The sequence below is a fragment of the Bombina bombina genome, chromosome 8 (genome assembly GCF_027579735.1).
Source record: "Bombina bombina isolate aBomBom1 chromosome 8, aBomBom1.pri, whole genome shotgun sequence".
Taxonomy (NCBI): domain Eukaryota; kingdom Metazoa; phylum Chordata; class Amphibia; order Anura; family Bombinatoridae; genus Bombina; species Bombina bombina.
Window position 1 is genome coordinate 322,851,327 of NC_069506.1, and position 23,853 is coordinate 322,875,179.

A 23,853-nucleotide genomic window follows, 5' to 3' on the forward strand; every position below is an offset into this window, starting at 1 on the left:
ACACGGATGAAGTGAGGGAGCAAATCAGGTCACCTAAACGGAAGGAACCACAGCTTGCAAAACCTTTCTCCTAAAAATAGCCTCCGAAGAAGCAAAAGTATCAAATTTGTAAAATTTGGCAAAAGTGTGCAGTGAAGACCAAGTCGCTGCCTTACATATCTGGTCAACAGAAGCATCGTTCTTGAAGGCCCATGTGGAAGCCACAGCCCTAGTGGAGTGAGCTGTGATTCTTTCAGGAGGCTGCCGTCCGGCAGTCTCATAAGCCAATCGGATGATGCTTTTAAGCCAAAAGGAAAGAGAGGTAGAAGTCGCTTTTTGACCTCTCTTTTTACCAGAATAAACAACAAACAAGGAAGATGTTTGTCTGAAATCTTTAGTAGCCTCTAAATAGAACTTTAGAGCACGGACAACGTCCAAATTGTGTAACAAACGTTCCTTCTTTGAAACTGGATTTGGACACAAAGAAGGTACAACTATCTCCTGGTTAATATTTTTGTTAGAAACAACAACTTTAGGAAGAAAACCAGGCTTAGTATGCAAAACCACCTTATCTGCATGGAACACCAGATAAGGAGGAGAACACTGCAGAGCAGATAACTCTGAAACTCTTCTAGTAGAAGAAATTGCAACCAAAAACAAAACTTTCCAAGATAGTAACTTAATATCTATGGAATGTAAGGGTTCAAACGGAACCCCTTGAAGAACTGAAAGAACTAGATTTAGACTCCAGGGAGGAGTCAAAGGTCTGTAAACAGGCTTGATCCTAACCAGAGCCTGAACAAATGCTTGAACATCTGGAACAGCTGCCAGTCTTTTGTGTAGTAAGACAGATAAAGCAGAGATCTGTCCCTTTAGAGAACTTGCAGATAATCCTTTCTCCAAACCTTCTTGAAGAAAGGAGAGAATCTTAGGAATTTTTATCTTATTCCATGGGAATCCTTTGGATTCACACCAACAGATATTATTTTTTCCATATTTTATGGTAAATTTTTCTAGTTACAGGTTTTCTGGCCTGAACCAGAGTATCTATCACCGAATCTGAAAACCCACGCTTTGATAGAATCAAGCGTTCAATCTCCAAGCCGTCAGTTGGAGGGAGACCAGATTTGGGTGTTCGAATGGACCTTGAACAAGAAGGTCCTGTCTCAAAGGTAGCTTCCATGGTGGAGCCGATGACATATTCACCAGGTCTGCATACCAAGTCCTGCGTGGCCACGCAGGAGCTATCAAGATCACCGAGGCCCTCTCCTGATTGATCCTGGCTACCAGCCTGGGAATGAGAGGAAACGGTGGGAATACGTAAGCTAGGTTGAAAGTCCAAGGTGCTACTAGTGCATCTACTAGAGTCGCCTTGGGATCCCTGGATCTGGACCCGTAGCAAGGAACCTTGAAGTTCTGACGAGACGCCATCAGATCCATGTCTGGAATGCCCCATAATTGAGTTATTTGGGCAAAGATTTCCGGATGGAGTTCCCACTCCCCCGGATGAAATGTCTGACGACTCAGAAAATCCGCTTCCCAATTTTCCACTCCTGGGATGTGGATCGCAGACAAGTGGCAGGAGTGATCCTCCGCCCATTGAATTATTTTGGTCACTTCTTTCATCGCCAGGGAACTCTTTGTTCCCCCTTGATGATTGATATAAGCAACAGTCGTCATGTTGTCTGATTGGAACCTTATGAATTTGGCCTTTGCTAGTTGAGGCCAAGCTCTGAGAGCATTGAATATCGCTCTCAGTTCCAGAATGTTTATCGGGAGAAGAGACTCTTCCCGAGACCATAGACCCTGAGCTTTCAGGGATTCCCAGACCGCTCCCCAGCCCACTAGACTGGCGTCGGTCGTGACAATGACCCACTCTGGCCTGCGGAAGCTCATTCCCTGGGACAGATGGTCCAGGGTCAGCCACCAACGGAGTGAATCTCTGGTCTTTTGATCTACTTGAATCATTGGAGACAAGTCTGTATAATCCCCATTCCACTGTTTGAGCATGCACAGTTGTAATGGTCTTAGATGAATTCGTGCAAAAGGAACTATGTCCATTGTTGCAACCATCAATCCTATTAATTCCATGCACTGCGCTATGGAAGGACGAGGAACAGAATGAAGCACTTGACAAGAGCTTAGAAGTTTTGATTTTCTGACCTCTGTCAGAAAAATCCTCATTTCTAAGGAATCTATTATTGTTCCCAAGAAGGGAACTCTTGTTGACGGGGACAGAGAACTCTTTTCTTTGTTCACCTTCCATCCGTGAGATGTGAGAAAGGCTAGAACGATGTCCGTATGAGCCTTTGCCTTTGACAGGGACGACGCTTGTATTAGAATGTCGTCCAAGTAAGGTACTACTGCAATGCCCCTTGGTCTTAGAACCGCTAGAAGGGACCCTAGCACCTTTGTGAAAATCCTTGGAGCAGTGGCTAATCCGAATGGAAGAGCCACAAACTGGTAATGTTTGTCCAGAAAAGCGAACCTTAGGAACTGATGATGTTCCTTGTGGATAGGGATATGTAGGTACGCATCCTTTAGATCCACGGTAGTCATAAATTGACTTTCCTGGATGGTGGGTAGAATCGTTCGAATAGTTTCCATTTTGAACGATGGTACCCTGAGAAATTTGTTTAGGATCTTCAAATCCAAAATTGGTCTGAACGTTCCCTCTTTTTTGGGAACTACGAACAGATTGGAATAAAATCCCATTCCTTGTTCCTTTATTGGAACTGGGTGTATCACTCCCATCTTTAACAGGTCTTCTACACAATGTAAGAATGCCTGTCTCTTTATTTGGTTTGAGGATAAGTGAGACTTGTGGAACCTTCCCCTTGGGGGTAGTTCCTTGAATTCCAGGAGATAACCTTGAGAAACTATTTCTAGCGCCCAAGGATCCTGAACATCTCTTGCCCAAGCCTGAGCAAAGAGAGAGAGTCTGCCCCCCACCAGATCCGGTCCCGGATCGGGGGCTACTCCTTCATGCTGTCTTGTTAGCAGTGGCAGGCTTCTTGGCCTGCTTACCCTTGTTCCAGCCTTGCATTGGTTTCCAGGCTGGTTTGGGTTGTGAGGCATTACCTTCTTGCTTAGAGGATGCAGAATTAGAGGCTGGTCCATTTCTGCGAAAGGGATGAAAATTAGGCTTATTTTTAGCCTTAAAAGACCTATCCTGTGGAAGGGCGTGGCCCTTTCCCCCAGTGATGTCTGAAATAATCTCTTTCAAATCAGGTCCAAATAAAGTTTTACCTTTGAAAGGAATGTTAAGTAATTTTGTCTTGGATGACACATCCGCTGACCAAGACTTTAGCCAAAGCGCTCTGCGCGCCACAATAGCAAACCCTGAATTTTTCGCCGCTAATTTTGCTAATTGCAAAGCGGCATCTAAAATAAAAGAGTTAGCTAATTTAAATGCGTGAACTCTGTCCATAACCTCCTCATATGGAGTTTCTCTACTGAGCGACTTTTCTAGTTCCTCAAACCAGAACCACGCTGCCGTAGTGACAGGAACAATGCATGAAATTGGTTGTAGAAGGTAGCCTTGCTGTACAAAAATCTTTTTAAGCAAACGTTCCAATTTTTTATCCATAGGATCTTTGAAAGCACAACTATCTTCGATAGGAATAGTAGTGCGTTTGTTTAGAGTAGAAACTGCCCCCTCGACCTTGGGGACTGTCTGCCATAAGTCCTTTCTGGGGTCGACCATAGGAAATAATTTCTTAAATATAGGGGGAGGAACAAAAGGTATGCCGGGCTTTTCCCACTCTTTATTTACTATGTCCGCCACCCGCTTGGGTATAGGGAAAGCGTCGGGGGGCACCGGAACCTCTAGGAACCTGTCCATCTTGCATAATTTCTCTGGAATGACCAAATTGTCACAATCATCCAGAGTAGATAACACCTCCTTAAGCAGTGCGCGGAGATGTTCTAATTTAAATTTAAATGTCACAACATCAGGTTCCGCTTGATGAGAAATTTTTCCTGAATCTGAAATTTCTCCCTCAGACAAAACCTCCCTCATGGCCCCTTCAGATTGGTGTGAGGGTATGACAGAACAATTATCATCAGCGTCCTCTTGCTCTTCAGTGTTTAAAACAGAGCAATCGCGCTTTCTCTGATAAGTAGGCATTTTGGATAAAAGATTTGCTATGGAGTTATCCATTACAGCCGTTAATTGTTGCATGGTAATAAGTATTGGCGCACTAGATGTACTAGGGGCCTCCTGCATGGGCAAAACTGGTGTAGACACAGTAGGAGATGATGTAGTATCATGTTTACTCCCCTCATTTGAGGAATCATCTTGGGCAATATCATTATTTGTGGCAGTACTGTCCTTACTTTGTTTGGACGCTATGGCACAATTATCACATAAATTTAAATGGGGAGACACATTGGTTTTCATACATATAGAACATAGCTTATCTGAAGGTACAGACATATTAAACAGGCTTAAACTTGTCAACAATGCACAAAAAACGTTTTAAAATAAAACCGTTACTGTCACTTTAAATTTCAAACAGAAAACACTTTATTACTGAATATGTGAAAAAGTATGAAGGAATTGTTCAAAAATTACCAAATTTTCACCACAGTGTCTTAAAGCCTTAAAAGTATTGCACACCAAATTTCAGAGCTTTAACCCTTAAAATAAACCGGAGCCGTTTTTCAATTTAACCCCTATACAGTCCCAGATTCTTTGCTAAGACCCAACCAAGCCCTGAGGGGAATACGATACCAAATGACGTCTTCTAAAAGCTTTTTCAGAGATTCTTAGATCCTCACACATGCATCTGCATGCCCTGCTCTCAAAAAACAACTGCACATTAATGGCGCGAAAATGAGGCTCAGTCTATGACTAGAAAGGCCCCCTGACTGAAAAAGGTGTCCAATACAGTGCCTGCCGTTTTATAAACGTTCCCCAAGATTATAAATGTCAATTGTTAGCCTAAATTTGAATAATATGCACAAATAAAGCAATCAAATGTCTACCAGTTTTTTAGCCCATAATAAGCCCTTTATTCTGTTTGTTTTTGACTAAGAAAATGGCTTACCGGTCCCCATGAGGGGAAATGACAGCCTTCCAGCATTACACAGTCTTGTTAGAAATATGGCTAGTCATACCTTAAGCAGAAAAGTCTGCTAACTGTTTCCCCCAACTGAAGTTACTTCATCTCAACAGTCCTATGTGGAAACAGCAATCGATTTTAGTTACTGTCTGCTAAAATCATCTTCCTCTTACAAACAGAAATCTTCATCCTTTTCTGTTTCAGAGTAAATAGTACATACCAGCACTATTTTAAAATAACAAACACTTGATAGAAGAATAAAAACTACATTTAAACACCAAAAAACTCTTAACCATCTCCGTGGAGATGTTGCCTGTGCAACGGCAAAGAGAATGACTGAGGTGGGCGGAGCCTAGGAGGGATCATGTGACCAGCTTTGCTGGGACTCTTTGCCATTTCCTGTTGGGGAAGAGAATATCCCACAAGTCAGGATGACGCCATGGACCGGACACACCAATGTTGGAGAAAAATGTATAGGATCTAAATTATATAAGGAATACAAAAACACACATCCAAATGAATGTCTTAACGGGTGTCCATAAGTCCAAACGATATAGTCCCAAATCCAATTTTCTAGTTGATGTCCAATAAATCCAATTATGTGTAGTTAGTCCCTGTGTATTTTTTGCAGATGAAAAAGTGAAAAATAGCAAAATATGAATGCAAAAAAGAAAAAATGTGTGTTGAAAAATTAAAAAAAGATGAAAAGTAAAATAAAGTGAAAAATACAAAATATAAAAATGCCGAAAGTGCAAAAATAAGATCAAATGAAGTGTCAAAAATATCAGAATATTCATAAAAGGTTTAAACCAATGACCTAGTGTCCAATCAAAAATTGTAAACAATGTAAAAAAATTGTAAAAGAATTCAAGAAGCAGTCTGCTATAAAACAGTCAAAAAGGCTTAATATGTAAACTATCCACAGATGCAGAGTGTAACCAGTCTTCTAGTATGTGTCCTCTATAGTAGATCCATCAATGCCCATAGGTAATCTGTGAACAAATATAGCAATAGTGCAATATCGCTAATACAATGTGCAAATATTAAAATAAGGCTTACCTATGTGTCAACGTGTTTTGGCCCTTAGATGGGGCCTTTCTCAAGACTAAATGGCTTCTTTATTGGTGACCTTATATACCTTAACTAATTCCTCATAAATCCCGTTTGTACTGATTGTTTGGCGCCAAAATCCCATTCCATGATGTAACATCCTGTGCTGCACTAATCAATTCCCCCTTTTTTTTTTTATATCTTACTATCAACCTGTTCACTGACGTGTTATCTTATGTAGCGCTATTATCTACCCCAGTATTGGCAGCTATTGTTATTATCTTTGTGACCGGACGTACCATCAGATCGCTGTCATGTCTGTTTCCATGTCAACCTTTTGTTGTTTAGTGGCATTTTGTCCTGTGCACCACTATTGTCTTCCCCTGTACTATGTCCCGTCTTCATGAATTTTGGTTATTTGTGAAGTGTCGCGTATTCAGCCTGTCTTATTTGTGTATACAAACACAAATAACACAGGCTGAATACACGACATTTCACATATAACCAAAAACATATTGATTAGACGTGAAGCGTAAGGAAGCAATACTGTTGACACAAAACCGGAAATGACGTTATCTAATGCTACTTCCGGCTATGGAGACAATTGAAGACGGGACATAGTACAAGGGAAGAAAATAGTGGTGCACAGGACAAAATGCCACTAAACAACAAAAGGTTGACATGGAAACAGACATGACAGCGATCTGACGATACGTCCGGTCACAAAGATAATAACGATAGCACCCAATACAGGGGTAGATAATAGAGCTACATAAGATAACACGTCAGTGAACAGGTTGATAGTAAGATTAAAAAAAAAAAAAAAGGGGGAATTGATTAGTGCAGCACAGGATGTTACATCATGGAATGGGATTATTTTTTTTATTTTTTTTTTTTTATTTTTTTTTAGTTTTATAAATCTTTATTAACACAAAAAATATGAATATGACAGACTTGGCTCTGGTTACAATGTGAGCCCGCTACTGTTCGTACAGCAGCAAAAATTAACATATTATTGTATGTTTGCCAAAATAAATTCCAAGTCTTTTACAAAACAGTGTCAATAAGAACAAAAATTAGTTTTCTTCAAGTTGTTGGTGTTATAGTGCACACCTAAAGATGTGAAAAAATAGATGTATAAGTCAGTTTAAAAGAGAGATGGAGGGAAGGGGAATTGGAAGAAGAAGAGAGAGAAAGAGAAAAGAGAGAGAAAAAAAAAAAAAAAAAAAAAAAAAAAGGGGGGGGGGTGGATAGTAGGGGAAGGAAGGGGAGCAGTAGGAGGGTAGGTGGTAAGTGGTAGATTTCACTAATAGACCACATATTCTGTGCCTGTATGTTTAGGTGTTCATGGACTTCCAAAGTTCCAGCATGTATTCATGTATTTCTATTCTATCCTCTCTCCAGTACCTATAACGTTCCAGCTGTAGATTCCTGCTAACCCATGTCGACCAATCTGAAATAGAGGGGACGTTTGTGGTTTTCCAATTTTTTGGAATTAGGGCCTTAGCGCTATTGAGCAGTATATATAAGAGTTGCCTCTTGGGTTTTTCAGCAATTTTGGGGAGGTTATGGAATAATAAAGTGTTGGGGCTCCTGTTTAGTTTGATCTGTAAAGTATTTTCTATCTTATCTAGAATATTCCTCCAAAAAGCCTCAACTAATGGGCAGCTCCACCATATGTGCGAAAGGGTCCCCTGTTCCCCACAACCTCTCCAGCATTTCCCATCAGTTTGTCTGTAGATCTTTTGTAGCCTAGCGGGGGTGAGGTACCACCGCGACAGGTACTTGTAGTTGGACTCGATTGTTTTAGCAGACACTGAGGCCTTTGTGTGAGTGATAAAGATTTTTTTCCATTCATTGTCCGTGGGGCTCGAGGACAGCTCTTTGCCCCATTGACCTGCAAAAGTTGGTAGGGGGGACCTCTCAGGTGACATTAATGTTCGGTACATTATGGTGATCAAGTGTCCCGGGTTATCAGGGAGTAAGCTAAGTTTCTCTAGCATCGTCAATTGCCTAGTTAAGAGTTTTGCCTGTTTGTATGTCCCCAGGAAATGGCGGAGTTGCATATAAAAATACCAGGATATATCTAGGCCCGAGTCATCTAGTTCCTCCCAACTCTTAAGTTTGTGGTTTGTGAGAAGTCTGTGAAATATTGTCATGTCCAGTCGCGTCCCACTCAGTTGGGGTCTCTGTGTGATCGTGAAGGGAAAGTCTGGATTTTGTGTGTATGTGGTCAGTGGTGAGGGATTCGTGGAAACGTGGTGGAATTCCAGCAGGGTCTTATCCCATTGTGTAAAGAACTCTTTTGTGATAGTGTAGGATAGAATCGCCTCAGGTCTAGCTTTGGGAGAAATCCACCCCAAGGAGCCTACGTTATCGACACCCAGTATCACCCTTCATGGAATGGGATTTTGGCGCCAAACAATCAGTACAAACGGGATTTATGAGGAATTAGTTAAGGTATATAAGGTCACCAATAAAGAAGCCATTAATATTTGCACATTGTATTAGCGATATTGCACTATTGTTATATTTGTTCAGATTACCTATGGGCATTGATGGATCTACTATAGAGGACACATACTAGAAGACTGGTTACACTCTGCATCTGTGGATAGTTTACGTATTTACGTTTTTTTTTTACATATTTTACAATTTTTGATTGGACACTAGGTCATTGGTTTAAACCTTTGTGAATATTCTATTTTTGATACTTCATTTGATCATATTTTTTACACTTCATTTGATCTTATTTTTGCACATTTTTTGCCCTTTCGGCATTTTTGTATTTTTATATTTTGTATTTTTCACTTTTTCATCTGCAAAAAATACACGGGGACTAACTACACATAATTGAATTTATTGGACATCAACTAGAAAATTGGATTTGGGACTATATCGTTTGGACTTATGGACACCAGTTAAGACATTCATTTGGATGTGTATTTTTATATTCCTTATATAATTTAGATCCTATAAATTTTTTATAGTCTAGGTGCACCTTGTTTTTTAAACTGACCCGTTTGGGCAAGTATAAGCATATTGATTTATATGTAGAAAATTTACCATATTATACAGCGTTTTATTAAATTTGCAAGTTTTCAAGTCATTAGATAACGCAAGTTATCACCATATAGCGTTTTAATATTGGGTATTTATCTGTATGTACAGGGTTTTAATAAAGTAAGTTTGTTTTATACCTCTTCTTAGACGCTTGAATATTTTGGATATTGTAATTTATTTCAGGGTGAGCTAGAACACCCTTAAATATTTGAGCGACAGAAGTAGGTCATCCTAAGCGCTTGAACTCCTCTCTTTGTAACTTGTTAACGCGTGTTATTACAAGTTGAAAGTAAAAAGTTATCGCACGAGCACTAACCCAACGCTTGCAAAAAGCCAAACTTCGAATATCACAACCGAGTTAACGTATTCCCTATAAACTTCAACGGAGTGCAAAAAGTAAAAAAAAAAAACTAACACCCTTACTCACATGCAAACCCGATTGCGTTTTCTCTGTATTTTTATATGTGTATATATGTCTGTAAATACATATGCACACACTAAACTTTTTTTTCATAACACCTGAGACCTCATATCTTTGAGCCCTTATAGCGTTTTGAATGCAATTTAAAAAAAAAAAAAAATTTATTAGATAGTTATACAATTTAAAAAAAGTTTTCAATGTGCTACTATTATCAAATTTGCATCATTCTCATGTTATTCTTTGTTGAAGAGATATCTTGGTAGCAGGCACGTCTGGGGCACTACATGACAGGAAGACGACGTAGCCTACTCTTTAGCTTTAGTGCAAAGCTTTATAACACAGAATCTATTTTTGGGATGGATGACAATGATATGGTGTAAAAAGGAGTTGCTATTCTAGAAATAATGCAATCCTGGAAGTGCAATATAGATTTCAAAACGATGTATTTTCTGTTTTCTTGTTCGCCTACCCTGATATAAGCGGCAGAGAAGAATGTAATTAATTTTTTAAAAGGATATGAAACCCAACCCCTCCCCCCCCCCCATGATTCATATAGAACATGCAATTTTAAACAACTTTCTAATTTACTTATTTTTTCTGTTTTTTCCTTGTTCTCTTTTGTTGAAAAGCAGTGACGTATACTTAGGAGCTGGCCCATTTTTGGAGCACTATATGGCAGCAGTTTATGAAGAATGTTATCCATTTACAAGAGCACTAGAGGGCAGCACTATTTCCTGCCATGTAGTTCTCCAGATGCTACCTAGGTATCTCTTCAACACAGAATATAATGGGAACAAAACATATTTGATAATAGAAGTAAATTGGAAACTTCTTTTTAAATGGTCTGTTCTGTCTGAGTCACAAAAGAAAGTTTTTGGGTTTCATATTCTTTTAAAGTTCTTAAATCATGACTCCCTTGGATACAGGGTGTAAGTAAAGGGGTCTTAGAGTCTCAAATGAGACTGGGCGCACACCTCTAGGAAAGTGTAGGAATTTGATAAAACCAATATGTTGTCTTGGTCTCCAAGAAGATACTACAGTGCTGCGGTACAGAAAAACCCGACTTCATATTTGTACAGAAAGGCTGCACAAGTGAAGATCATCTAATGCGGACAAACCATGGGAAAAAGGTGACAGAGAAGCAAATCCAATTCTTCTGAATTAATCAGTTATGCTGATGAATTATACTATTAGGAGCTTCTTGTTCTTTGGAAAGGGGTGCTGTTGAAATTGGGGCCTCATCCCAGCTTGGGCACCAGAAATGAGTAGAGAATATTGCTATGCATGGAGACGTGGCCTGCTCTGTAAACCAAGGGATTATAGCTAAGAGATAAAACCAATATGACAAAACACGAGGTGTTTCCTACACAAGCAATGTATCTCCCAGAATCTACTATTTATGTACAGGTGTGCGCATTCAGATGGTTCGGTAGCATCTTAATGCGGTAGAAGGCGGAAAGCTCTCCACATTCAGCTTGTTTCGGACCTGCATTTATAAAACACTAAAATCTGTGCAAATCCAGATCTTAGTGTGTTGTACTTCCAGAAGAAGAAATGTGGCTCCGAAGAGAGCCAAATACAGCGAACGGCCGCCTACTTACGCATTTGGATACTACCGAAGCATCTGAATGCACACCCCTAGTAAGTAAGATTGTGTTTGTTCCATACTGTTCTAATCTTACCTTCTTTCTTTGAGGCCTTGTTTTTCTTGTTATTTTCCTTCCCCTTGTCCGCTGGCTTCTCTATCATGGACTTAACGGTCTTCTGGGACTTCTGGGACTGTTCAAATGTTTTCATGGCTGGGGGAGGGCGAGCTCTACTGCTCTCCTCCGCCACCCTGTGGGGACACGCAAATAAAAGCTTAGAACAATGGAGCATTAACAGAACAAACACTGCAATAGCAGCATACAACATCTCTGAAAGGTAATTTAGCCAACCAAGTTTACAAGGGTCTAAAAACAGATCAGGTTTTAAATATAGGCGTTTCTGAAGTCAGGTGAATTAAAAAGATAAATTAAAACCATACTTACCAATATTTCCTTATCTTTGTTCACATCTTTAAGAAGGGTTAAACAAGAAGGACCAACACCTTAAAAATGAGCCTGGGCAAAGTCCAAAGCAAATCTTTTTTTAGTTGAGTATAAGACTCATCACATTACAGCTAATGCCATAATAGTTAAAAAGCAGTAACAAAATGGAGGAAATCTTGGTGAGCTCTACTGAGGGACATGGAAAAAAACGTTTGGTATGATTTAATTTCTAGTTATCTTGGCTCACCTTAGTAGCCCCCACCAATGAAGATACACCAAGAAGTACAAGACAAGGGTGTTCAGAACAAGATAACAGGTAAGTCAGTAAACATGCTGAAAACAAGGTATGCTTTATTCAGAAGCCAACACAGGATGGAGAAACGTCCATACAAATTTAGCCTCCGCAGAGGAACAAACACACAATGTGTAGTATTTACAAATTTGTGTAAGAACTCCAAACTGCCGCTTTACACAGGTTTTAAGAGACTAAAAACAAACAAAGCAAAAACATCTGTTTTAGTTGCCCAAGAAGTGAAAATGGCCCTTATTTCAGTTGCCTCAAAGAGTGGAAACAGCTCTTGTAGAGTGGGCTTTAAAGAGATAGTAAAGTCCAAATTTAACTTTCATGACAGGACATGTCATTTTAAACAACTTCCTAATTTACTTTTGTCTTTAAATTTGCTTTGTTCTATTGGTATTCTTAGTTGAAAGCTAAGCCAAGGAGGCTCATATGCTAATTTATAAGCCCTTGAAGGCTGCCTCTTATCTGAATGCATTTGACCGTTCCACAGCTAGAGGGTGTTAGTTCATGTGTTTCATACAAATAACATTGTGCTCATGCGTGTGGAGTTATTTAAGAGAGTCAGCACTAATTTCCTGAAATGTCAGTCTGTCAAAAGATCTGAGATAAGGAGGCATTCAGCAGAAGCTTAGATACAAGGTAATTACAGGGGTAAAAAGTAACAGTGTTGGTTATGCAAAACTGGGGAATGGGTAATAAAATGGATTATCAAACTTTTTAAACCATGTTTGTTGTTTACTATCCCTTTAAGCCCCAGCAATACCAGTACCTTTAAGACATGATAAGCTTAGGCCATGCATTGAACAATCCATCTGAATATTATAGTCTTTGACAGCATAAAATCCAGTGGAATTACCAGAAGGCTGTTAGTTTGCTTCTATGTTTTTATCTGCCCAATATAGATAAACAGTATCCAAGGTGTATAATTATTTGCCATATTAAACAATTATGAATTTGTTGCAAAAATAAGAGCATAACAAAACAAATATAAACCCAATATAAGGAAATATAATGCCAATTTTAAATATTTATTCAAACAAATGCTGCCTAGGCTACTATAACATTTTTGACTACACTACAGGGAAACCATCGCCAAGCAAAACAGCAGAAGTGTTAAAAAACACAGACGCACATACATGGTAAAAAAAAACACAGACGCACATACATGGTAAAAAAAAACAGACGCACATACATGGTAATAAAAAACACACAGACGCACATACATGGTAATAAAAAAACACACAGACGCACATACATGGTAATAAAAAAACACACAGACGCACATACATGGTAATAAAACACACAGACGCACATACATGGTAAAAAAAACACAGACGCACATACATGGTAATAAAACACACAGACGCACATACATGGTAAAAAAAACAGACGCACATACATGGTAAAAAAAACACAGACGCACATACATGGTAAAAAAAACACAGACGCACATACATGGTAATAAAACCACAGACGCACATACATGGTAAAAAAACCACAGACGCACATACATGGTAATAAAACCACAGACGCACATACCTGGTAAAAAAACCACAGACGCACATACCTGGTAAAAAAACCACAGACGCACATACCTGGTAAAAAAACCACAGACGCACATACCTGGTAAAAAAACCACAGACGCACATACATGGTAAAAAAACCACAGACGCACATACATGGTAAAAAAACCACAGACGCACATACATGGTAAAAAAGACACAGACGCACATACATGGTAAAAAAAAAACAGACGCACATACATGGTAATAAAAGCACAGACGCACATACATGGTAATAAAAGCACAGACGCACATACATGGTAATAAAAGCACAGACGCACATACATGGTAATAAAAGCACAGACGCACATAAATGGTAATAAAAGCACAGACGCACATACATGGTAATAAAAGCACAGACGCACATACATGGTAAAAAAACCACAGACGCACATACATGGTAATAAAAGCACAGACGCACATACATGGTAAAAAAAACACACAGACGCACATACATGGTAAAAAAAACACACAGACGCACATACATGGTAATAAAAACACAGACGCACATACATGGTAATAAAAACACAGACGCACATACATGGTAAAAAAAAACACAGACGCACATACATGGTAAAAAAAACACAGACGCACATACATGGTAATAAAAACACAGACGCACATACATGGTAAAAAAAAACACAGACGCACATACATGGTAAAAAAAACACAGACGCACATACATGGTAATAAAAACACAGACGCACATACATGGTAAAAAAAAACACAGACGCACATACATGGTAATAAAAACACAGACGCACATACATGGTAAAAAAAAACACAGACGCACATACATGGTAAAAAAAAACACAGACGCACACTTATGGCTACATTGGGTGCCAAAGCCATGAGCAATTAGGGCGCACTCAACTTCAGAGACGAAAAACACTTAAAACATTAAGTTACATTGCTGCAGGCTACTTACTGGACTAGACAGAATGTATTGCATATTCTAAAACACAAAGATAGAACATGACAAATAGGCTGCCTCATTATGAGCATTATATACTTAAAGGGACACTGTACCCAAATTTTTTCTTTTGTGATTGAGATAGAGCATGCAATTTTAAGCTACTTTCTAATTTACTTCTGTTATCAATTTTTCTTCGTTCTCTTGATATCTTTATTTGAAAAAGAAGGCATCTAAGCTGAGGAGCCAGCAAATTTGTGGTTCAGAACCATGGACAGCATTTGTTTATTGGTGCTGCCCAATCAGCAAGGACAACCCAGGTTGTTCACCAAAAATGGGCCGACATCTAAACTTAAATTCTTGCTTTTCAAATAAACATACCAAGAGAATGAAGAAAATTTGATAATAGGAGTACATTAGAAAGTTGCTTAAAATTGCATGCTCTATCTGAATCACAAAAGAAAATATTTGGGTACAGTGTCCCTTTAACTGTTAGCCAAAGTGACTAAGGTGGGAATTCAAAAAGAGTTCTGAACCTGATGGCGTAAAGTGAAAGTCAACCATAGTGTTTTTGAAACGCTAGGGTTGACTGTTGAAACAAACAAATAAAGGGCCCTTTCATTCATGAGGTATAAGATACTGCATACAGAAAGTGCCTTTAATAGTTTCAACCGTTCGCCGTTCTTAGCTACTACGTTAGCCCACAGGGCAAAACATTTTTTCGCTAAGAGATGACGTTTTCACTTCTTAGCCAATAGTCATGCGGTAAATCCGGTTTGGCGCCCATGGGAGTCGGATTTACCGCATGCCTATTTGCTAAGGGGTGAAAACATCACCTCTTAGCAAAATATTTTTCTTCCGTGGGCTGCTGTAGCAGCTAAGAACAGTGATCGAGTGAAACAAGTCAAGGAGCTTTCTACATAAAGTATCTTATACCTCATGAATGAAAGGGCCCTTTATTTGTTTCAACAGTCAACCCCGCATTTCCAAAACGCTATAGTTGCCATTCACTTTAAGGACCCATTGACTACAGATTAATACAATATGGTATGCAGCAGGAAGGGGAAGAGACTTATACCCACATGAAAAGCTTGTTTCTGTCCAGCCCCCATAAGGAAAATGTGATTAAGGTGAGAAAAGATATCAAAATATCTGAACCACTAAATTACCCAACCATTAAATTCTAGTATTATACTAGCCCCAGATGGCTGAGACTGGCCAGGCCTGTATGACACATAATGGGCTGTCTGACTTTATAAAACACACTATAAATAGATCTCTGCAAAAAGATTATTACCCTGCAACTTCCTCCTCTGACTTGCTACTCACTGATACTTATGTTCAGTTGGATTCCAGACCATGAATAAGCAGAGATATGTAGCAATGCATGGAGGTAATGTCTAGTAATGATATAAGAGGTTACCTAAACACAACAATATGTCTGTGTCACACACACATACAGTTTTATTAGCTACCAAGTGCTGAAGTAGGAGGCCGCTCGCCACAATCCACTCTTTTCAGAGATGGAGTTCTTGTGAATCTGTGCAAATCCAGATAAAAGTTTTTGCCCCCTGCACTGATAGTACAGCGCTGTAATACGGTGTACAGTACATGAGACTATTCGTTCACTATTTGTTTGCTTTGTAAAAAGGGCCTTTTTAATAGGCATTTTTCAACCATTTCTAACTCTGATACTAACTGTTTAATGTTACAAATATTGTGCTTTATGAGCGTTTTTTTTTACCTAAGAAGGTCCGAGAAGTCATTATGGAAATCAAAGGACCCATTGAGTAGCCCCAGAACTCCATTCTGTTGTATTTGATTGCGATATTTATCTCGAAACTCTCTGTGAACATCGTCTATCAGTTTATCCACATACGTCAGAGTTAAAATCTTTTGGTATCCAACCTGTAGAACAAAGAATGGACTATAAGATCACTGACATAGCATGGCCTGGAACATGCAACAGCAGCACTACTGCAAATAAACACATAACTATTGTGATAGAATACAAATGCACAAAAGTATTACAAATCCTGCTTCTTATTCACAAAATATATAATTTTATTGTTCAATATAAGAATTTGTCTATTGATAACAGAATTGTGTACATTGTTTTTAACTTGTTTTCATTTTATAGACGCAGAGTCAATGTAAAAATGTCTTACCATATGTCTATGTAAGAAAATAAATGGATTCAGGACATTTAAATTTAACACTGAATCCTGGAAAAAAATATATTTGTAATTACTCAATTAGAACCTACAGAAATTAAATAAAGCAAACATTTGGTTCAGTATTTTCCCAAAGCAAACATTGGGGAATGGTATTAAAATTTAATTAATTAAAGTGCAAGCTTACCACAAAAACCAGCTCAAACTGGTTGTCCAGCTTATATTTCAGGCTGAGGGAGTCATGTGCAAAGTAATTATTCCCCCCTTTCTCCTAAAAAAAAAAAAAAAAAAAAAAGGAAGAGAGAATCCAGATTAACAAAAATCAATAAATTAAGGGAATATGAAGCGCAGCACAGTTTGTATAGATGCAAATGTGCACAGACTATGGCACATAACCCTGATACTGCTGACTGCAAACACAATAAGCATCCACCTATAAACTATCCTACGCTAAATAGTATGTACATTTTGTTTTAACATTTCAGTATTCTTGATATTAATGCATTTTAACTGATTATGTAGATAAATGAATGTGATGGAGACAACTTGAAAAGAATTGTTATTACTAATCATGCTATTTTTTTTTCTTCCTGCGCCTCCCAGCTCTCTTCAGAGTGGTTCTCCTAATTTACCCATTTACAGGTGTCGGCTTCTGAAGCTCTGCATTTTTATACTGGATGCTGCCCATCTTGGAGTTCACTTATTCTTGCATCCTGTGACAGAAGCGGTGAATGGCTTTTTCACAGCAGAGCAAGCCCTTCTTATTTCTGCAGTATTTAAAGACAGTCACATCACACATATAAAAGGCTACATGAATAATATAGAGCAATGGAGCCACTGCAAAAATGGCCGTACTCTGTATCATGCACATTAATTCAAAGTGCAAACAGAGCAGTTAAAAGATGGTAACGTCACCAATCTGTGAATCCGCGCCACTTTTGTGTGTGTGAGAATAGCTAAATGCAGCTTGGACAGATGACACCAGTAAAGGGTTAACTTTTTTTTTAATGGGAAGTAAGGAATCACTCACAATGTTTGGAGTAAGTGAAGGATTTTGCATACAGGCATATACAGAAGGTCTATAAAAAAAAAAAAATAGGAACAAGGAGTAAACATTTAGGAGGCGTTGCTTTCTGGAATGTACCAAGTAACAATTTAAAGTAATATTAATCAGTATGAGATTGTAATAAAAATGTTTAACTGTGCAAAATACTTTTGGTATTTATTATGCCCCTTTTTCTTTAATTTAGCTCTGAAAATTGTTATTTACCGTTTAATATCCAATCAATCTATGTAATGATATACCTTGAGCAGTGTGCGTTTTCTTTTTAAAAACAAACTAATCAATACAAGTACAAATATTGCAGATAAATGCGCACCTGTTCAAGATTAATATTTTCCACATTTCTGAAATTTGGGTGTATAGCAGGTATATGAAAGAGAAGCATTTAAGCACAATGTATTTTTTTATCAGTTAAGACTGTTTAAGTTGTATTTTACATTTGTAACTCACACAAAGTACATTATGATACTGCTGTATTAATGATCATGGCTAAAAACAACAGGAAATGTATTATTTAATAACAAACAAAGAAAATCTCTCTCTCTACATATTTAAATGCGTACGGGTTACCCTACCAGCTATTTATTATAATAGACTATTGTTACTTTTTATAGAAGTAATAAAATTTATATTAAAAAAAAATCAAAATGTGATGTCCTAAATAAGCAACACAAATAACGGTAAAGCCTACTACTAGATGAGAATGTGCATATAGACGTATGTGAGACCTCTTATTTAGAATTATACAAGTGTTCTCTCGGATTTTACTATTTCATCTGTGTACTACAGCCAATCATTCCTTGCAAGTTCTTTGAACCAGTTCAGAAATCTGCTGTAATCGCTTAGAAGCTGAGATCTAGCAGGGCTGCTGTTATATGGGCTGTATACACATGATGCAAACTGAAATCTACCAGAGCCAACTCTACTAAAAGGAACTTGAAATCCCCTTTTTTTCTCTTTTATGATTCAGATAGAGCAGAGCTCAACAAAACCAGGTGCCAGGGAGCCACTGATTCCTTAACCCCTTAACGACAGGGTACGTCGCACACAACCTGGTCTTTAAAGACCAGCGACGTACCCTGTACGACTTTGGGGATTAAAGCGGCTGGAAGCGATCCTGATCGCTTCCAGCCGCTTTACAGTTATTGCAGTGATGCCTCGATATCGAGGCATCCTGCAATAACATTTTTCCCCCATCCGATGCAGAGAGAGCCACTCTGTGGCCCTCTCTGCACCGGCATCGATGGCCGCAATCGTTGGTGGGTGGGAGCTGACGTGGGAGGCGGGTGGGCGGCCATCGATGAAAGGCTGAAGAGAGAGGAGGGCGGGATCGCGGGCGGGGTTGTCGGGAGTGCGCACCGGAGCGCGCGCGTGCACGGGGGGCGGCGGGCGGGCGCGTGCACGGGGAGGGAGCGGGTGGGAACCGCTTCACTACGGAAAAAGACATTGTACAGAAGTGGCAGTAAGGGGGGATAAAATCCCTAATAAAAGTTAATCTAAGGGATCTGGGAGCGGGTGGGGGATTGGTGGGGGGGGGAAGCTACACTACACTACAGAAAAAAGGAAAATAAATAAAAAAAATACAAAAAAATACATTTTTATTTGCAAACTGGGTACTGGCAGACAGCTGCCAGTACCCAAGATGGCTCCCAGTAAGTTAGAGGTGGAGGGTAGAGAGCTGTTTGGGGGGGATCAGGGAGGTTGGGGGCTAAGGGGGGATCCTACACAGCTGCATATGTAAATATGCTATACAATTTTTTTTTTTTTTTTTAAATACACCTTTTATTTTAGTACTGGCAGACTTTCTGCCAGTACTTAAGATGGCGGGGGCAATTGTGGGGTGGGGGAGGGAAGGGAGCTGTTTGGGAGGGATCAGGGGGTGGGATGTGTCAGGTGGGAGGCTGATCTCTACGCTAAAGCTAAAATTAACCCTGCACGCTCCCTACAAATGACCTAATTAACCCCTGCACTGCTGGGCATAATACACGTGTGGTGCGCAGCGGCATTTAGCGGTCTTATAATTACCAAAAAGCAACGCCAAAGCCATATATGTCTGCTATTTCTGAACAAAGGGGATCCCAGAGAAGTATTTACAATCATTTATGCCATAATTGCACATGCTGTTTGTAAATAATTTCAGTGAGAAACCAAAAATTGTGAAAAATTTTACGTTTTTTTTTTATTTAATCGCATTTAGCGGTGAAATGGTAGCATGAAATATACCAAGATGGGCCTAGATCAATACTTGGGGTTGTCTACTACACTACACTAAAGCTAAAATTAACCCTAGACGCTCCCTACATGCTCCCTAATTAACCCCTTCACTGCTGGGCATAATACACGTGTGATGCGCAGTGGCATTTAGCGGCCTTCTAATTACCAAAAAGCAACGCCAAAGTCATATATGTCTGCTATTTCTGAACAAAGGGGATCCCAGAGAAGCATTTACAACCATTTATGCCATAATTGCACAAGTTGTTTGTAAATAATTTCAGTGAGGAACCTAAAGTTTGTGAAAATATTTGGGAAAAAGTGAACAATTTTTTTTATTTGATTGCATTTGGTGGTGAAATGGTGGCATGAAATATACCAAAATGGACCTACATCAATACTTTGGGATGTCTTCTAAAAAAAAATATATACATGTAAAGGGATATTCAGGTATTCCTGAAAGATATCAGTGTTCCAATGTAACTAGCGCTAATTTTGAAAAAAAAGTGGTTTGGAAATAGCAAAGTGCTACTTGTATTTATGGCCCTATAACTTGCAAAAAAAGCAAAGAACATGTAAACATTGGGTATTTCTAAACTCAGGACAAAATTTAGAATCTATTTAGCATGGGTGTTTTTTGGTGGTTGTAGATGTGTAACAGATTGTGGTGGTCAAAGTTAGAAAAAGTGTGTTTTTTTCCATTTTTTCCTCATATTTTATCATTTTTTTAAAGTAAATGATAAGATATGATAAAAATAATGGTATCTTTAGAAAGTCCATTTAATGGCGAGAAAAACGGTATATAATATGTGTGGGTACAGTAAATGAGTAAGAGGAAAATTACAGCTAAACACAAACACTGCAGAAATTTAAAAAAAGCCCTGGTCCTTCAGGGAAAGAAATTGAAAAATGGCCGTGTCCTTAAGGGGTTAAATTAGGCCCTAGAAGACACCCATGGGTGGCTGTCATTTACCCCTGCCAGCTGTAACCTAAAGCTTAGCCTAGTATGGCTGAATTGATTCTAGGCCTTGCAGCAGTGAAATACAAATACAACTTTGGCCAACACCGTCCATCTAATACATTCTGCAAAGCTTCTTTCCCAATGACATGATGGAGTTAATGTCACTTGATTCCATGAGCAATGCTGACTGTCAGTAACATGGCAGACATGGGGTCAAGTGGCCATATGATGCAGCAGGTCTCCCTACATACACACTCGTATAAATACACTGATGAAGCGCATGTACGAAACGCGTCAGGCCATTCTGTATTGGGCCAATGAATAGAGCAAAGCATAATAAACAACTTTGAAGCAATACCACCAGTCCAGCTTGAATATATATATATTATATATATATAAAAAAAAACAAGTGGAAATACCACACAGGATTTTCCAACATATTAAATTAGATGTTTTGATAGACTTCCTCTCCCTTTATCTGAACCATTAGCATTATTCTCTTCATCAAAAACAAAGGTAAAATTTCCAATTTAAAGCAAATTCTAATGAGAAATAATAGGGTGGTAATATGTATTGCAGTTATGGACTTTTACTGGAGGGTTATGCTTAAAGTGATGGTAAACTCTCCCCTTTATAAAATCAGATCTGGTATGTAAGCGCTATTTTAGATGAAGTTTAATTCATTAGCTGTAATGAAGATGCAGTATAACTTAGTTATTAATATAGATATGAAATTCAAATACTGCATGCTCCTCCGCCCACTTCAAAAGTCAAATTTTCTGTGAGCTAACAAATTGAATTGTTGTCCAATCAGCGCTCTCCCCATCTGGCACTTTTGTTGTAGCTAGAGCATTGATTGGAGAGTAATTCAATCATTTAGCTGACAGGAAAATTGACTTTTGAAGTGGGTGGTGTAACGTGGGGTATTTGAATTTCATATCTATATTAATAACTAAGTTATAGCGCATCTTCATTGCACATGATGAATAAACCCCCATCTAAAATAGCGCTTACATTCAAGATCTGATTTTTAAAAGGGGAGAGTTTACCATCACTTTAAGGACTGAGCTGCTTTGCTTTACTAACCACGCTGACAGAGGCATTTCTTGCTGGACTAACCTTTATTTTGCATCATTAACCCATCCAGATTCTGGCTACCAGAGTTGCAGCCGTGGGGGCGCACATTGAAGATCTTTAAAGGGCCATATTTACGTATGCATAAGTAAAAAGTGGTATTGGGATACAGAGGAAAATTGAAGGAATCACTTAACTCTGGAGCATAACAAACAGGAAGCTCCCTGATAAATTAAGGGTACCTTTCTAGTTTCTAATGTAGTCCTGTGGACTTGATGTGACTTTTATTGCTTGTGGCTTAGTGTTATTAGTAGGAATAAAATTAGACAGTGTTGCATATCGCTAGTTTTGTCCTGATTTCACTAATTAATTTCCTCTAGGTTTGTGCCAGATAAGGGTATACTGGATTGCCCTGTGTAGGGGTGGGTAGTTCTGTGTGACTCTCCCTCTCCACGGGAGACTGTCAATTCTTTTTTTCTTCTGTGTAATTATATATATATGTGTTCTGACAAAATATACCAGTTTATTGTTCCCACTAGAATGTCCTGATAATTAATTGTAACAATAGCTAAAATCTGTTACACTGTTCCCCATCCTCTCCTCTAGATTTGTAAGCGGTGAAGAAATTCAGTCTGCATGCTGGCATTAATATGACAGCTATCGTCTGGTAGTACGGCTTCTAGAGGGAGCTGCAAGTTTATACACAGCTGCAGCCCTCTAACAGCTGAGGGGTTCAAGCCCAATAAATAAATATTATAAAATATGAATTGGACATTATTCTTATCCAATATGTGCAAGTCCATGAAACCCCTGATAATTTATTATACAAGTGGAAACTCATCACTAGCTTTCATCCATTTTGTTTACCCCAGTTATTATCCTGCATGATCAAATAAATAAGTGCATTAAAGGGACATAATGTTGGAATAATAAAAAAAAAACACCTAGCTTTGGTCTAGTTTCCATTGCTGTTGTAAACTGGTGGTGACGAGTGTCTCCATATGGTTTAGGTTACCACCAGATTACAACAACAACGAAAACTAGGCCTATGTGTTTAACAACTGCACTACTGAGACCTAGCTGAACACATCTGGTGAGTCAATGACAAGAGGCACCAGCTAGCTCCCAGTATTGCCTTGTGCTCTGAACCTATCTAGGTATGCTCTCCACAAGGGATACCAAAAGAGCAAAAACGGATATTAAGATAATGGTCTTAAAATTGCATGTTCCATCTGTTCCATTAACATTTCATTTTGTCTTTCATGTCTTCTTAGCACGTTATTGACTTTGTGTTTTTATTATTTTTTTGTCCACTCACATTGAGAAGAAATATGGTAGCTTCCATGCCACCAGAGTTAAAAGTAACAAGATGATGTCTGATGTCACTAGGTCCCATCGCCAGCATCAATGAACCAATATGAATGATACCCGTAACTGTTTACAGCAGCTCAATGACACTTTATTGATATTGTCCCCTTAATTGCAATCTCATTAATATAAAGCAGCTTCTGCAAAGCCAGACAAGACTATATGAAGTTATTACATCACAGACATTTATTTATACCGGGACCGTCACTTGGTGTCAGCGTTTACAAATGGCTTTAGGGAGCACTTCTTTATTTACACAGATGGTAGTAGATGTATGGAACAGACTTCCTACAGAAGTGGTGTGGCCCCTACAGTAACCGATCTGAAGCACGTCTGAGGTAAGCATATGGCTACTCTAATGCCTGGCTAACCCTTTAGCTTACAGTCTGACAGACTAGCACTTCTCTCTGAAGCCGGGAAGGCCTGCCCTCTCACCTGCAGGATGACGGAGCGAATAAGTGCATTGACAGGGCCGGTGAAGGAGCCGCGCACCCCCTGGAAGCACCAGAGCACAATACCGCCCTTACTAAAGATAGTGAAGAAGTCCAACATGTTGCCGCTCCGGCTGCGCACTAACTACTGGGGGTAGCCCCGAGCGACACGTCAGAGCTACCGAA

At 39.0% G+C, this 23,853-nt stretch overlaps 1 protein-coding gene across 1 annotated transcript in view; it reads right to left on the reverse strand.

Annotated features, from left to right (window-relative positions):
* Positions 1–23,853, reverse strand: part of SRPRA (SRP receptor subunit alpha) — a 121,333-nt gene extending 97,480 nt beyond the window's left edge. Inside the window, exons 1-4 of the mRNA XM_053691539.1 lie at positions 23,672–23,853; positions 16,747–16,830; positions 16,130–16,293; positions 11,262–11,416 (exon numbers count right to left, since the gene is read on the reverse strand). Of these exons, the coding sequence (XP_053547514.1) occupies positions 11,262–11,416; positions 16,130–16,293; positions 16,747–16,830; positions 23,672–23,788 (520 nt within the window). The 5' untranslated portion in view covers positions 23,789–23,853. The remainder of the gene's footprint in view (positions 1–11,261; positions 11,417–16,129; positions 16,294–16,746; positions 16,831–23,671) is intronic.